Source organism: Strongylocentrotus purpuratus, unplaced genomic scaffold, assembly GCF_000002235.5.
Source record: "Strongylocentrotus purpuratus isolate Spur 01 unplaced genomic scaffold, Spur_5.0 spur5_scaffold_1, whole genome shotgun sequence".
Lineage (NCBI taxonomy): Eukaryota > Metazoa > Echinodermata > Echinoidea > Camarodonta > Strongylocentrotidae > Strongylocentrotus > Strongylocentrotus purpuratus.
Window position 1 is genome coordinate 31,542,315 of NW_022145594.1, and position 15,739 is coordinate 31,558,053.

Sequence of the window (15,739 nt, forward strand, 5' to 3'; positions counted from 1 at the left end):
TATAGATGTATGCCCACGATTATTCTGTTTATCTCACAATTTCACAAATTACACATTTTCACTACTATATATCATTTTTACTACTACGACTATATATTGATTTTTTTCTTCTTTTTTCTACCTCTCAAACCAAAAAATAAATCAAAATGTATCTTTCTCGTGATTGTCTTTTCTTACCCTCAAATGATTTTGGATAATAAGAACGTTCGATGTTTTCTCAAAAAGTGATATCAATTAAAAGTAACACGATTATTTATTGATCTCAGATTATTAAATCCCAATTATGTATTGAATTCCTATTCAGTTTATCATAGATCTCTCTTATTAGCTTTTTCAAATTTGTATACTATTGATGTTACACGTATGTATCTATATAGAAAGAATCTGTCTTTTAAAAAAAAAATGTTTGAAATACATAAATAAATAGACGATTACGTGATAAAAGAATTTATGATCAAACATGTATATAGATTGCTTGCCTCATATATATGAAACCTGCGTCAGTTGTAGTTTTGATAGAATATATACTCAAGTAAAGTTGTGCATAACAACATACTCATGTATGCAATACTCTATGAAATCTTGTATCGTGTATTTCAAGAGTGTAATACAGTGCGTTGTTTTACTGGTGTCGTAATATGTAATAAAACACACTGTTAAAGTGATATATGATGAAACTGTAAACCTACTTACCTATGGCAGGCTATATATATAAACAGTAACAAAAACTATGTATGCATGCAACTATAACTCTGTGTTTCAATTATGAATAAAAGCAGTATTTTAAAACATAACATCAAAATATTTCCCGTGAACAGCTGGTAAAGTTTTTATAACAATGTACCTTCACACGCGGACATTTAAAAGCAAAGTACCCAGTACTTGTGACATTTTGTTCGATATCATATTTAGTTCAATTTTCTCTAAAATAAAATTGTTTTATTTTAATGTCATTGTGGTATTTTAAAGTTTGTATAATGATGAGAAGAATGAAATGCGTGTGGGTGTGTGGGAGGGGTGGGGCGGGGAGGGGATGGAGGGGGGTAACGGACGAAAAGGAGATATGGTGTGAAAAAAACCCGCGAGCAGGAGGAAGTAAATATGGACAATCAATGGAACTTCTAGGTCTTTGCTTGCATAAAACTGATTATCTGCGACAGCATGACGCTAATATTGATCAGTGACTTGCTAGCAAACGCTTCTCCAGACTAGAAATGGTATCCATGGCTATTCGGAAAACGACAACCTTGTTTTTAATCTTTAATTGTCCTCACGTAATTAGTATTTCTCTTCTACTAATATAAAGGGTTTGAAAATACCTTGAAGTAACCAATTTCTTTGCCGTATTGAACAATAATGTGATCATATTGTTAATATTCGTCAAGTGTGCGGGGAGAAACTGTTGGCACTGATTACTATCTTATGTATATTTACACTCTTTGAAAATGATATAGGTATAACTAGCTTAGCCTAAATATTTGCGTGTGGTGGGTGAAAAGAGAGAGAGAGAGAGAGAGAGCTTTAACTTGTGACTGTACATTACATTGCTCAAAGTCCATTTAACTTCAGTATTGCATGTAAAATAGATATCCTTTTTTCTATGACTTTATCATTTAAAAGTTGATTCATGTTTTGATGCTTTTTACAAAATATTTTTTTGGAAAAAGACATTTGCATTTTAGATACAAGCACTACTGAAGTTAATTTGAGGCTTTCGGGAAAGGCGCCTGATAAGATATTCGGTTCGTTGACCCTAAATGCGTACGACGCTGGGGATGAGGGACTGCAGCCCCCCCCCCCCCCCCCCCCGCATTTTGAATTCACTAATTTCGAGCAACCGTCCGCTTTCACAGGGGCAACGAGTTTGTTTCTCATCCGGTACATTTTCTATGACGACATAACTCAGTTATGATTAAGTCTCGTTTCATGCAGGCCCTGCGGAAAGTTTTTTCAAAGTGTGTGTGTTGGGGGGGGGGGGTGTGCTTAAGTATTGACGATCAGGTAGAGCGTAGCGTAAATTGGGATGGGATCTAGGGGCAAAGCACTGCAGGGGTCGAGATCAGGGGTTTTAGGCATTTGATTACGGTCAGATGAGCAAATTTTGATATCTTATCTGTGACACTGGCAGGTCACTAATTGGCGTGGGGTCCAGAGGGCTGAGCCCCGTGAAGCTTAAGGGTTTTGGCATTTGATTATGGTCAAATGAGCATTCAGGGGCCCGCCTTAAGGCTCCTGGTAGGGTCCAGGGCGCAGAGCCCCCGCAAGCTCAGGGGTTTTAGGCTTTGAATTAAGGTCAGATGAGCATATTTTGATAACTCATTTGTGACACTGGCATGTCACTATTCTTTCTTTCTTTCTTAATCTCCTCAATATACTTTTTCAAAAGGTGGGGGAGCTCGAGCTCCCCGAGACCCGCCGTTCTGCAGGCCCTGACATGTAGGCTTCTAAATAGGCATATTTTTTGCCTGACTATTAATGTGGGAATTTGTCATTTTCCCACAAACGCATACAAAAAGTATAGTTTACAAAAAAGAGGACAAAATGCAAGTGAAAATGCCTAATACATATTATAGAATGAGATATAAACATCATTTTTGAAATGAAGATATGTTATTCACCTCTTTCAGACCTGACGATTTTGCAATGGTTCATGCCTGTACACCCATTGAATTTCGTCTGTCTGAAATCAGTCGCTGATGACTCCCATGAAAAGCCTATACAAATACCGATGAAAATCTGAAAAAAAATTCCTCGCCCGATATAACGCTTACTTCCAGAGCTGAAACGGTAAGTTGCGATTTTGATTTTTTTTTCTTCTTCTTGTTTTACATCAGCGTGTTAACGTTTACTTTATTAGACATTTAATTAAAGCAGGAATAACACAATATTATAACAAAACCATGTTCATAAAACAGGTTCTTATCAGCTTATTTTCCCCTTGTATGCATGATCTGAACTCAAACGTGCTGTACTGTTATATTAGCAGATTATGGATAGCGGATAGCGAACATACGACTACATATCTACGCCTTTGGTTATGGGGAAGGGGAACGGAAACTTGCGCCCCTTCACAGGAAATTAAAATTAAAATCGAGAAAGGAAGAGAGAGAGAGGGGGGAGAGAGAGAGAAAGAGAGGGGAAAGAGAGAGAAGAAATGTGGGGGAGGGGCTTTGTATGGAAGAGAATGACACAGTAATTTGTTCTCTATATTATGACGATAAACAGATTTCAGTAAACCAACTTAAGTACTTGATGATTTAGTAAGATCAGCCCCCCCCCCCTCTCTCCACAGAATGGACACAAGATAATAATCATGAACCCAAACCAATATCCATTTTCAAATGTAAAAATACAGGGCGCCATTATCATATGTTCATATATTTATTTGAAAGAATATATGGGGGACATTAATCATTTCAAAGTATATATTTTGGCAATTTGACACACATACCAGGAATGTAGAAAAGGGTGATGACAACAATGTGGTGCACCTCCTCACACACACACATCCACCCACACACACGCACAAACACGTACACACACTCACGCACGCGCACACACACACACCCTTTACAAACACCCACATACCTCTGAATAGAGAGAAGAGAGGAAACGGCAGTCCTCGTAGATAGTCCTATGCATTTCCGATTTTTGTATACCCAAGAAACCATGTTGTCCTCAACTCATCATATCCCAGAATACAAACTGTGAGTGTTATTATATCTGATGTTATATCTTATATATTTTGTAGATACTATTGCATCCCGAAATCCCTTAATCATGGGTACCGTTAAAATCTGTCACTCTAATAATAATTCCACACTGAAGATTACTGGCTTTTGAAATTACGCTACGATTGTGATTAGGTTTTGGTACACCAAAATTGTAGCAAATGAATTTATAAACGAATAATTAGGTTAATAGAAAATAAAATAAACAGGTAGATAAAGCACTGAATAGTTAAAATTAATAAATAGATTATAAATAAACATGATTACTGAACAAATGAAAACAAATACAAATAAATAGATGAATTAATGAGATAATGAAAACTTGTGTAAATATGTGAATAAATTATTGAAGTGAATGAATATGAAAATTGAAACAACACTACCGCGGTAAAATGCAATTAATAACGCGTGGCGATCTTTGAAAATCTGTATTACTTTGAAATTCTTAAGTGCGTGTTTTTTTTTCATCCCACGTGTCATTCATGTACACACGATCTTTTTTCTTTCTCTTACCGCGGCAGGTTTCTGAGGTGCTTTACGAGGATTTGCAATGCTGCATGATCATCATAGGGCCCGTGCGATATTTCGCAGACGGCATGACTCGGTCGAAATTTATCGCAATCACTACAAATTGCATCGCCATCAGCATGGTCGAACCGGAGACTTCCCGCTTTCAGCTTGTCGACGACGATGGTCTGAAAGACTTCGTCAGCAAAATCGACAGCGAAAACACCAGAAAACAAGTGAAATACTCCTTGAACATATTTGGGGAATATCTCGAAGCAACGCAGTCTAAACTCGACTCCGTGGAGAAAATGCCGAATTCTGAGCTGGATGAAGTTCTCGCAAAGTTTTACGTTTCCTCGCGGCAGAAAAATGGATCGCTTTACTGCAAGAAGTCGATGATGGCGATTAGATTCGGCCTGCAGCGCCATTTTCTGAGCTCCAGAAAAGTGGATATTATCAAAAACGAAGATTTTATTAAATCAAAGAGAATTTTCAAGTCCTTCACGGCAACATTGAAAAGGAAAGGTAAGATTGTAAAACTGCAGTATGACCTACAACATCTACATTTTGTATTTATTCAGGCTCTGCTTAAAATTCCTTTTTCTGATCTGCAAAGGATGCAATTTCACTATTCCTAATGTATACACAAAAATAATTCGATCGTTTAGACTTTCAAGAAATAAATTTGAGGCCAATTTCAATTCAATAAACTAATGGAATGCTATAGAAATCATGTTCAGATTACGTAATATGTTATTGTCATGTTTCTACATTTGGATAGGTGACGCACAAGGCTCCTGAATTTATCATACCGTAGGTTCAATTCAATTCAATATAATTCAATTCAATATAATTCAATTCAAGGTTTATTAAAAACATCTGTCGCAGCCCAATTGCTGAATTGGTCATGTGTACGATTAAAAGACTCATTGCATATTTCAAACATAAAATACATTTACAGTTGAATTTTGAAAGTCCAGAAAGCGACACTGCTTAAATTTACCTTAAAACTGATCTAATAAATATGTATTACGAATGTTTAAGCTTTCAAAAAATGTATTTGTGGATGAAGCAATTTCTTCCGAGCTATTAATAAGACGATAGCAACTAGTTTCTAAAAATCAACCTGACGCAATTTCAGAACGTATTACGTAATCTATTATGATGATTTTTGTGGGGCATTAGATAGGCATTTGAAATTGCCGTTGAGTTGACTTTTAGAAAGTAGCTGCCATCATGTTTATAATTGCCCTCTTGTTCCTCGTACTTTACGTTACATGCAGGCATTGCCCTTGTGACGTTCCCACATCAGATGAGGGGGGGGGGCAATATGTAAAGGAGATTTGAAATAAACTTCCAAAACACATTATACTGGATATTTATGTATATTTTCTATTTCAAAACTTTAAACCATGTAAAATGTATTATATTGTTCAATGATGAATTGTATATCTGATTTCCTTTCAAAATTACTGTTCTGTTTGAAATGAAAAATCAAACTGAACTGAACTAGGGCTGATTGCTTTTGCATAGAATTAAAATATATTGCATTTATTTTTTGATATTTTGTGGCATTTTTAAAACGTGAAAATATGGTTCTGATGAAAATTTCATTCGACAATTCGACCCATCCTCTATCGGAGAGAATTTTGCTTCGAGCCTGGTAGAACTACGTGTTCTAGCTGGTATATACGCTGCATATATACGCATACAGAACTCCAATTTTTACTATTGTTAAACACGGTTGAGACTATATAACTATTTACATTGTGATCTCGATATTGTACTATGCACTTTGTCTGTATTAGCATAGCGAAATCTCCAGATCAGGGAAAGGGTCATAGTCTAAACCATGCCATTAAAATCAGTCAATATTTGCGCAAGGCGAACTGAGGGTTGAAAGGGTCAATCCAAAGTTCATAGCCGCGTTCATACTACAACAAAGTCCTCGAAATATAATTTCAGGAAGTTTTTTTTTTCTTAAAAAATAGCGAGAAAGAAGTTAATTAAAAACTTTCGAAATTGTTTTTTGAAAACTTCTTGAAGTCATATGGCGTGGTAGACAGAGAAAATAATATTCCTACTTTTAAGGTGCACGTTCTTGCATAATACCTGTAGTACAGGCATTTGAAGTCGGAAACATCGAAGAGGAAAAAATCACAAGCTTTTTTTAAAATAAAAGATAGTTAAACAAAATGAAGTAAGTTATTGAAACCTTCTTGGCAATACGGTGTGGAGCGTGTAGCCCTAGTTACATATTGGGGTAGGCCTATCGGCGGTATGGCTAGCATTTAGTGCCATAAGTATCGATGAGAACGATTAGTAGTTTTACAGTATTCCTGAGAAAGAATTACATTTTTGGATAGGAGAGAGTTTGACCAATCGGAGAGAATTAATGAGCCATCACACGTAACCCGACATGTATCTTACATGTGTATGAGAAGTGAAGGGTTATATAGCTGGCGGCTTAATGCCATAGAGATCTATGTCAAAAAGCAATATTTTTAAGCAAACAAAACAGAGAGAAAAGTAAAACGTGAATACCAAAGATCAATCATTACGAATTAAAGATAGGGGCAGTTGATTTTTGTTCATCGATTGATGGTGATAAATATAAATAAAAATTAAAAAAACAAACGACGCTGTTAAATGAATTTAATTCCCCAAAAATCCATTTTGGGTGTGTGTGTGTGCGTAAGGGGGTTGGGTGGGCGAAGACAGTTCTCAGATTGGATTCTGTTGCATTCCATTTCAACGTCAAGTGCTAGTGGTGAAATTAATAATGATATTGATAATAATTAGATAATAATATTAATAATGTTAATAATGATTATAATAATATTGATGATAATACAAATAACAATAATAACAGGAATACTACTACTACATTACTACTACTTCTTCTTCTTCAGACTCCCACATTACGCATTGTTCTTACGATCGATATGCATTCTATCTATTAATTGCAGGCAAAAAGAGCTGCATCAAAACGGAATCATTGACCCAGGATGTACTTCCGGCGAACCCTCCCTCAAAAAGGGGAAGAAAACTCCTTCAGCAATGACGATAGATGGCAGCATGGGATCCCAGATGCCGCGTCCTAAACCGATGAAGCAACCGAGAAACGTTGGATCCAGCTTGAGATCAAAGCTTAAGGAATTAGAAAGGGAACAAAAGGCACTCAGGAAAAGTGAGAGAGATGCGGAGAAGAGTAAGGAAGCTATTGTTAAGTTGAAGAGTGACGTATCTAGATTGCAAGAACTCGAGCGAATCAGATTGGAAAAGACTCTGGCAGAGACAAAGGCTAAATTGAATAAACTATGTGAAACACCATAGTAGTTTTGTTTTTGTAAAAAAAAAAACCCGTTGTATCGGACTATCGGTATTGCCTCTGTGACGTAGCGGCGGACAACCTTCTTATTTTTTTCCAACACACAGTGACAATTTTTTTTCTCCATTTTTCAAAAATGTATTTTTCAGGAAGGTCTTCCTCTTCAGGGGACCTGTTATAATCTGATATCCATAATATATTTTGAATAGTGCCCCAATCAAGGTAGAAGGCACTCAGGAGAAAAACATAAATTGATAATATGTTTGTACACAACAACCCGGTGAGTTATCCGCGACTACGTCACAATCCACTGACCAAATTGCCAATTTGAGATTCGAAGAGACCTAGCGATCTCGTATTGAAACATTAATGACTTTCTTAAACTTGGCCTGATTTAGTTTAAACTTTCGCCATTATTTTTCTGATTTCATACAAATTACCTTATTACCAGGGTTGGACTGCCCTTTAAATTCCAAATTAAAATGAGAATGTTCTTAAAAGGTTGCCAGTTTTGCTGTAGTTATATATTTTATTCATTTTTATTTATTTACACACGGTTAAAAGCCCAAACATTGAACAAAAATGCTTTTCATTGTAGCCATGTCAAATATCTGGCTGAAAAAGATTCTTTCATAAAATAATTCACGAACCACAAAACTGTAATTATACATAATATTTTGTATGAAAATTCTACTTACCATGTATATATACGTAATATGTACAAACCATAATATTTAGGAATTTTAGTACATTTAATAATACACATTACATCTTTTTTTGCATATATGGCATCTGTACAGTAATACTATATACAGTAATATTAAACTTCTAAGGCAGATGACATACAATAATATTATTCGTAGGCTGCATGTACATTTAGTTAAGATTTTTCTACACGTACTTAAATGGGAAAAGTTGTTTTCCACATTAATTTGGTGATGCAACCAGAAAATTGAATAATTAAATGTTAAATAAGTATTTGACTGAATAGGAAACGATTTCACTGATATCAAAAAAATAAACAACTACATTATGCTACGTTTTAGTTCAATGTGTAATAATAATAATAATGATAGAGGGTTCTTGTATAGCGCCCATGTCTGTCAGGCTTGACCAGTGGCGGATCCAGGGGGGGGGCCCGGGCCCCCCCCCCCCCTTGAGAAAAAAAATCATGTAAAATCACGTGATTTTTACCTTTTTGGGGGGGTGCAAATTGAATTTTTTTTTGAGGATCAAAAAAAAAAAAAATGTGCTCACTACACCCCCCCCCCCCCCCCCCCCCCCCCCCCCCCCACTGAGCGAATTTTTGGCCGGCGCGTTTTTTTCAAATTTTCGGGAGCAAAAAAAAAAAAAAAAAAAATTGTGCTCTGTACCCCCCCACCCCAAACCCCCCCCCCCCCCCCCCCCCCCCCCCCCCCCCCCCACTGAGCGACTTTTCGGCCGGCGCGATTTTCAAATTTTCGGGAGCAAAAAAAAAAAAAGTTGGGCCCCCTCCCCTAAGAAATCCTGGATCCGCGCCTGGACTTGACACTCCTGGCGCTCCCGATTATTACCCTGGCTTTAGCATGGCTGCCATTACGGCGCTCTAGCATTTCAAGGAATTAATTCCTGCCAGGTATCCATTTACATCACCTGGGTTGAGTGTAGAACAAAGTAACATAATCATCATAGTATTTCATCGCCGTTGAGTTCAGCATGCGTCATTGTAAAGAAACATGAAATATATTGCGACTGACAAATTTGCTAGTATATATTCCAATTTCGTAATGAAGAACATGTATACCGATATTTTTACAGCGAATGCGTAAAAAAAAAAAAGAGGGGAAGGGCAGAGCCCCTTTCGCATTATCGATTTGATCAGATTTTGTAGGGAAAACAGTCTGTCGGCAAAATAATTAACTTATACCTGAATTAAATTTGTCGACACTTTCGCTTGGGCCAACGCCTTTTCAGGAATTGCCACTCCAAATTATGATTTAAAAAAGTAAGGAAAGAAGTGACTCCAAATCACCGTAGACTAGAGAAGATTTTCAAAATTAAGTTGGGAGGTACAATCCCTCATTTTAAAGGCATCCTTTTTTTCCCCTTTTTGAACACGTTAGGTAGACGGCCATTATTAAGGGATAATGGATGTCTTTAATTAAAGAGAAAAGTTCTACATGAGTGAACATGACTGTGTTTAAAAAATTTCTGTCCCCTGTGTTACTACCAAGAATTTTATTTCCTATTACTAATTAAAAACACGTAAGCTCTGGTAATTAAACCCCGAACATTTGTGACCGCGATCTGCGATATTTGTAGTTTTCTAAAAATATAAAACAAGACCTTTAAGTTATTTTGAATTTTAAATGTTTAAAAAAGGTGACCCAAGTCAAATTGGACAAATCAAACAGGGCTAGATAGTCTCGATGCAGCCCTTCGACAAGCAGCACGGCTCGATGGTCAGGCGTATATTCCCGTATGCAAAACTCTTCCCTTTAATAGAGGACATTTATTGTCCCTCAATAACGGACATTTCACTAATTTCTAACATCAGAACGGCACATCACATCAGTACTGAGTCCATTAAAAGTTAAGGACCGATGACTATTACGTCAGTAACCACGACATGATGCCCGCTGTAAATGTCACCATGGCAACCGTTGAATGCCGCTCGGCACTCGATGAGGGCGGTGTCCACGTGCCAACGCACATACTAGGATCTGCAGAAAAATAAATTATTGAGGTACACAAAGGGATAATTTTGAGTAAAGATCGACTTTTGGGTCATTAATTTGACCTCCTATGCCTCTGAAGTGCCTAATCTTAACTCTGCCGAATAACGGTGAATCCTAATGATATCAATTGCAATTATTACCACTAGTAACAACAATAATAATTTACATTATCACTAATTCAGTGATTGTGATAATGTTAATAAAACTATATCCATATATTCATGTATATTGATAGTAGAATGTATTTCTACGTAAGCCCTCCCCCACCCCGAACAAAAACATACGAAGAACATGTTGTGTATTAAAACGTTTTTCATAGGATCGACGGTGTCATTGTTCTACCATCAACGTTCTGTCAGGAACAATGATTAGGCAAATACCTTATAATGAAATTATAATGAAAGACTTTATTGGGATGTGTTTAATTCTCTATTTGAAGAGTTTAATTCCAAAAGGAGCTAAATCCACTTTTGATGAAAATTGAGTTATTGATATCAGAACAATATTCATTTTATGTACCCGTCTTTCAACAAAAGTATTTCAACATAAGTATTTACCTTACTTTTGGGAGCAATTATGAAAAAATGCACTTTTTAATAACATTTTTCCATAGACGCCTGTACATAATCTGGTGAACAATTTTTTTCTTCTCCGAAGTTACAAAAAATGGATTTAGCCTTTTGGAATTAAAACAGTTCTCTAACATGCTTTAACAAAAAACGAAAAATACATGAGAATCTAACCTACTGCATGGGGGGGGGGGGGGTCTCGCCGTGCATCCCATGTGCGCCTCATGTATAGTTTATTCAAATGTATAAATGTTTTTATATATTGAGCTGTATTGATATTTCAATACAGATATTTTTCAAAGAACGAGACTGCATAGTGTAATTAAGGGAACGGATAGACTGAATCGTAAACTTTAAGATTAATTGTTTAACATCGTAAACAAGGAAAGTCATTGACAGACACAGAAAGAGAGAGAAATAAAGAGGGGGGGGGAGAGAAAGGAGATGAATTTGATATATTACACGTAAAGAGTATGATACTTACTCGAGCATTTGCCTGAATATCCAATTTCAGGGGAAGGTGGGGGTTGGAAGTCAACTGCAAGGTAGGAAGAAATGCACAAAAAGGGTAACAGATATTGTTAAAACTATTCAGATTAAGATTCTAAACATAAGTTGTTCGGCCAATGCTCATTTATCTTAAAAAGTGTATATTTCTCAGACTGCTATGAGGGGACTAAACAGTTTTGTCCCACATGAAGTGACAATCATGAGAGCCCTCACCGTCTGGAGGAGGGGGGGGGGGCAGATAAAGGTGTTCTGCCAGCTAGTTACGGCTCCCGACCAGTTGGTGTGACTTAACTGTAGTTATAATTTTACCATTATGTACTTCTATTTAACGTTGGTGTCCAACACAGCCAGCCATACTAGCCAAGAAAGCACCTCTAATAATGTAATAATGCCCTTTATGGCTAACCATACAAAATGTCACAGATGTTACCTGCAGATGTTGTGAATGTGTAGGACACACAGTCACCCCTTCCGTAGTCGCTCTCTGGACACACGCGTCCCACGTAGGAGCTGTTCTCCTTCAGATCTCGTAGCATAAGGTATTCTTGTATACCCTGGACTGTCTCCGATAAGGCTTCGTTGGGCCACAGGACGGTCACCATAGTGCCCATTCTATTCTGAAAAATACAAAAATAAAAGAGTTAAAGCCCCACTGCACGACTTATAGCTACTTGCGCCCTCTATATAGCAAACAATGCCTAATCGGTGCCTGTTGGTCACCCATTATCCCCTTTTTCTTATGTTAATTGAGAGCTGAGTTTATGAGATAACCACCTATCAATGAACTTGCAGGGTGATCTAATCTCCCATGACCAAACTAGTGCAGACGGGCTTTAAGATTATAGTGGAAATACATGAAATACCGGTATTAACTATAATAGATAAGACAAATTTTATTTGATAGTACGATTTTTTAAAGGACCGTACTAATGTGTTGTTGATGGTTATAATGATACATAATACATAAACATTCGACATTAGTGATCATGATTATAATCATTTATAGGCCTACAAGGATATCATTACTCTTCATGTTAACTAGATGTAAAATGAAAAGATTGACACAAATTTTGTTTTCATCTGATTATTTATTTTTCACTTTTCTCAATATTTTTCGTCAGCTGGATTCCCGATTCCCCCCCCCCTTCTCTCTCTCTCTGTCTCTCTCTCTCTTTCTCTCGCTGCATATATATATATATTTTAATAATTTTGATGGAGCTACGCGTCGTTATACTTGCTTACAAAATTATTATTATGCATATTCATTGCTGGTACAATTATTATATACACTTATACACGCGCACCCCCACATTCACGCACACGCACAACCGCCCACACATTATGTTATCATCCTTTTAATGTCTATAAATCTCACCTGTATGTCTTTTCTTTGGTACTTGATGATATACCGAGCAACAGGGATGTTGATGATTCGGCTGCTGTTTTCTCTCTTCGAAACAGGAGACCATGTAAGATTGTACGTGTGTCGATAGATGCCCTGTGGATCACTGTTCATTATCACCGGTGCCAGGGGGCGTCCTGCCGGGGAAACCAAAGGAATTTAAACAATCTCGATTTCTCATTTCCATGATCGATTCTTGTTGGTGTTCGATAAAGTCACACTTATGTAAGTTTGATGTAATACTATTTACATGATTTTACTCGAAATGATACATTCGTTAAAAAATATAGTATGTATGTTAAGTATAAAAAAAAAACATGATTAAAAATACCATTTATATAATATACGTTACATGTCAATTCTATTTAAAACAATCTAAACACTAGAGTGAAATAACTTCTGGAAACATAATTTGTTACTGTATGGTTTAAACGATAGCTGTCCGTAAACCTTGACACTTATTTGATGAATTCTTGCCGTTAGGGTTCAGATTTGCACCCCTTCTCTGGGGGTGCTGCAAATATATTGGGTTATGTAGCTATACTATTTCTCAAATGTAAAGACTCTTGGAATTTTATGTCAAAGATAGAACTTAAAAACTTGGATTGAAAAACAGTTATTTGAATTAGTAGAATACATATTCAATATTGCATTTTAAAACAGCAAACGAGACACCACTCACCGCTTACTTCTACCGTGGCTGAAGAAATACCAACTTGATTTGTCACCACACAGGTGTAATTACCATAGTCCGTCTTTGGGTCAAGCTTGAGAATAACAAACCTGCAGGGATATGGAGAACTTTAATGTTAATAGTAAACCTGGATTTATATAGCGTTTAATACGGAATACCGTCTTTAAACGCTTTGCAGATATTGTTATTACCCCGGTCATCAGATTCATTCACGCACACCGTATGCACCGCCTCCACTCGAGAGGAGTATTCTTACTACTACTATTATGCTGGTCACCATGAGGGTATATGCCAATCTCTATCACAAAGACTTACGTCATCATACCAGGTCCCCAATTCCCTTCTGAGTATGGTGTGGAAAATGTAGATTAATGCCTTGCATGAACCGTGTCATGAATCGAACCAAATACCTATGAATTTCAAGTCAAGTGCTTAAAGATAAAGGTGAGTTCTGGTCATCCGATTGCGTTGTGAAAGAAAAGGTGTAGAATGGATCAGAAAAGATGATCATGTAGCATGCAAATATTGGTGTGTACTGCAAAGTTCTGGAGTCACCAAAATCATAATAAATTTGGCCCAGTCTTGGTAAAGTAACAAGCACTGTACACAGAAAGATGTATATGGGACTACACAAATGGTGTCGGGGCTACTGACCTTGATTTCCTAATCAAGTTCTACCACAATTGTTTGGCAAATGACATTTATTTGTAATCTTGAACATTCAGTGTAATTTTCGTTTGATTCTGTGAGAATTCCTTTTCTTTTTTTAAAAAACCAGAACTCACCTTTATCTTTAAGCCGCTCGACTACGACACCTCTTTTATTATTAAGGGTTATAAGAACCAGACCCAGGGGAATGACGAGTGTGATAGGTGCGACGACATTCCCTTTTTTGACTAAAAACCTGCACTCAAAAAGCCAATGATTGGAACGAATGTAAGGTAAGAAATCTTGGGTACACCATGTCACATAATTTATCTTCGCTTCAGTACTCTCTAAGCAGCAGACAGCAAGAAAATATATACAGAGTTACGTGGTTTGAGGAAAGTCCACAAAGTGAATGGAAGCTTGCTGCTTCATTTGAAGGTTGGTAGAAGCTTATTTCTTTCTAAAGGATATATTCCTATGAAAATGTTGATAGTTCAGTGCTAAACAAGTGGTCTAGTGTTCGGCGTTGAAACCAAGTTATAGTCCATAGTAGTCCCTCGGATAGGAATCAAAGCCCTAAGTTACCCTGGGTACTCTGTCTCCAGTAAAACTGGCTAACATATAGTAGACATGTAAACTAAAGTCATTATCGTCACAGTATGAAAATTGTAATACATATTCATATTTCTCACGAATTATATATAACTCCAAAAGGGTACTTAACTTAAGCGGGACTGCATTACTTGTAGCTACTCGCGCCCTCTATATAGCAAACAATGCCTATTAAGCGACACCCGTTTTTCAGGTGGGCTGTATACCGTATTTATCATTATAATCTTGGTACACAAGCCAGTTTATGTAAGAAAACATTACTATTTTTACATTACTATTTGTTTCTCACCTGATGTTTACATAGAATTTATGGAATACAAAGTTAATTGAATAGATAACACATAGCAATTACACAAAATGTATTTATAATTAATGACCGGTAGGAGCCAACCGCAAAGCTGAAAAATAATAATATATATATGGGGAACAAAGCGCAAAGGTCTAAATACATCTGCGAAATTCATCATGCATTTATCAGTTTTAATGGTGGGTACAATACCATAAAACAAATCTACACGTTTAAATATAATACAAACTTAGAAGTGTAGATATCATGATTAATAACTTTTTACAGATTTGTGCACACATTGACTAAAGCATGGCGGTATGAAGCCAAGCAGTTTTATGTCTTTTTATAAATGTATAAACGAATCATGCAGATGCATGCCTGACATAGCCACTAGATGTAAGGTTTGATCCTAAGGGGAACTCGTGCAATGGAGCTGAAAAACAGAGAAAATTACATTTGACAATCTATATTTAAATTCACGTTTTACTACATGTTCTATTAACAAGTGCTAAATGACCATGCAATGAGGGGTAAATGATTGAACTGTAATGAGTGTATAAATTAATTTACTGTGAGGCGGACCATTCATGCACTAAATGCATACCATATTTTGCATATAGCAATTGAATAAGATGAATAAGAGACAATGAAAATCATGTTCGATGAATACTTATAATGATTATATATCAAAAGTATAAACGGAGAGAAAATGAAGGGTAAAAAGGGTTT

At 36.5% G+C, this 15,739-nt stretch overlaps 1 protein-coding gene across 1 annotated transcript in view; it reads right to left on the bottom strand.

Moving 5' to 3' along the window:
- Positions 1–9,764: 9,764 nt before the first annotated feature.
- LOC105439348 (MAM domain-containing glycosylphosphatidylinositol anchor protein 1) overlaps positions 9,765–15,739 on the bottom strand; it is a 30,134-nt gene continuing 24,159 nt past the window's right edge. The window contains exons 8-12 of the mRNA XM_030978057.1: positions 13,450–13,550; positions 12,741–12,904; positions 11,796–11,982; positions 11,340–11,393; positions 9,765–10,271 (exon numbers count right to left, since the gene is read on the bottom strand). Of these exons, the coding sequence (XP_030833917.1) occupies positions 10,159–10,271; positions 11,340–11,393; positions 11,796–11,982; positions 12,741–12,904; positions 13,450–13,550 (619 nt within the window). The 3' untranslated portion in view covers positions 9,765–10,158. The remainder of the gene's footprint in view (positions 10,272–11,339; positions 11,394–11,795; positions 11,983–12,740; positions 12,905–13,449; positions 13,551–15,739) is intronic.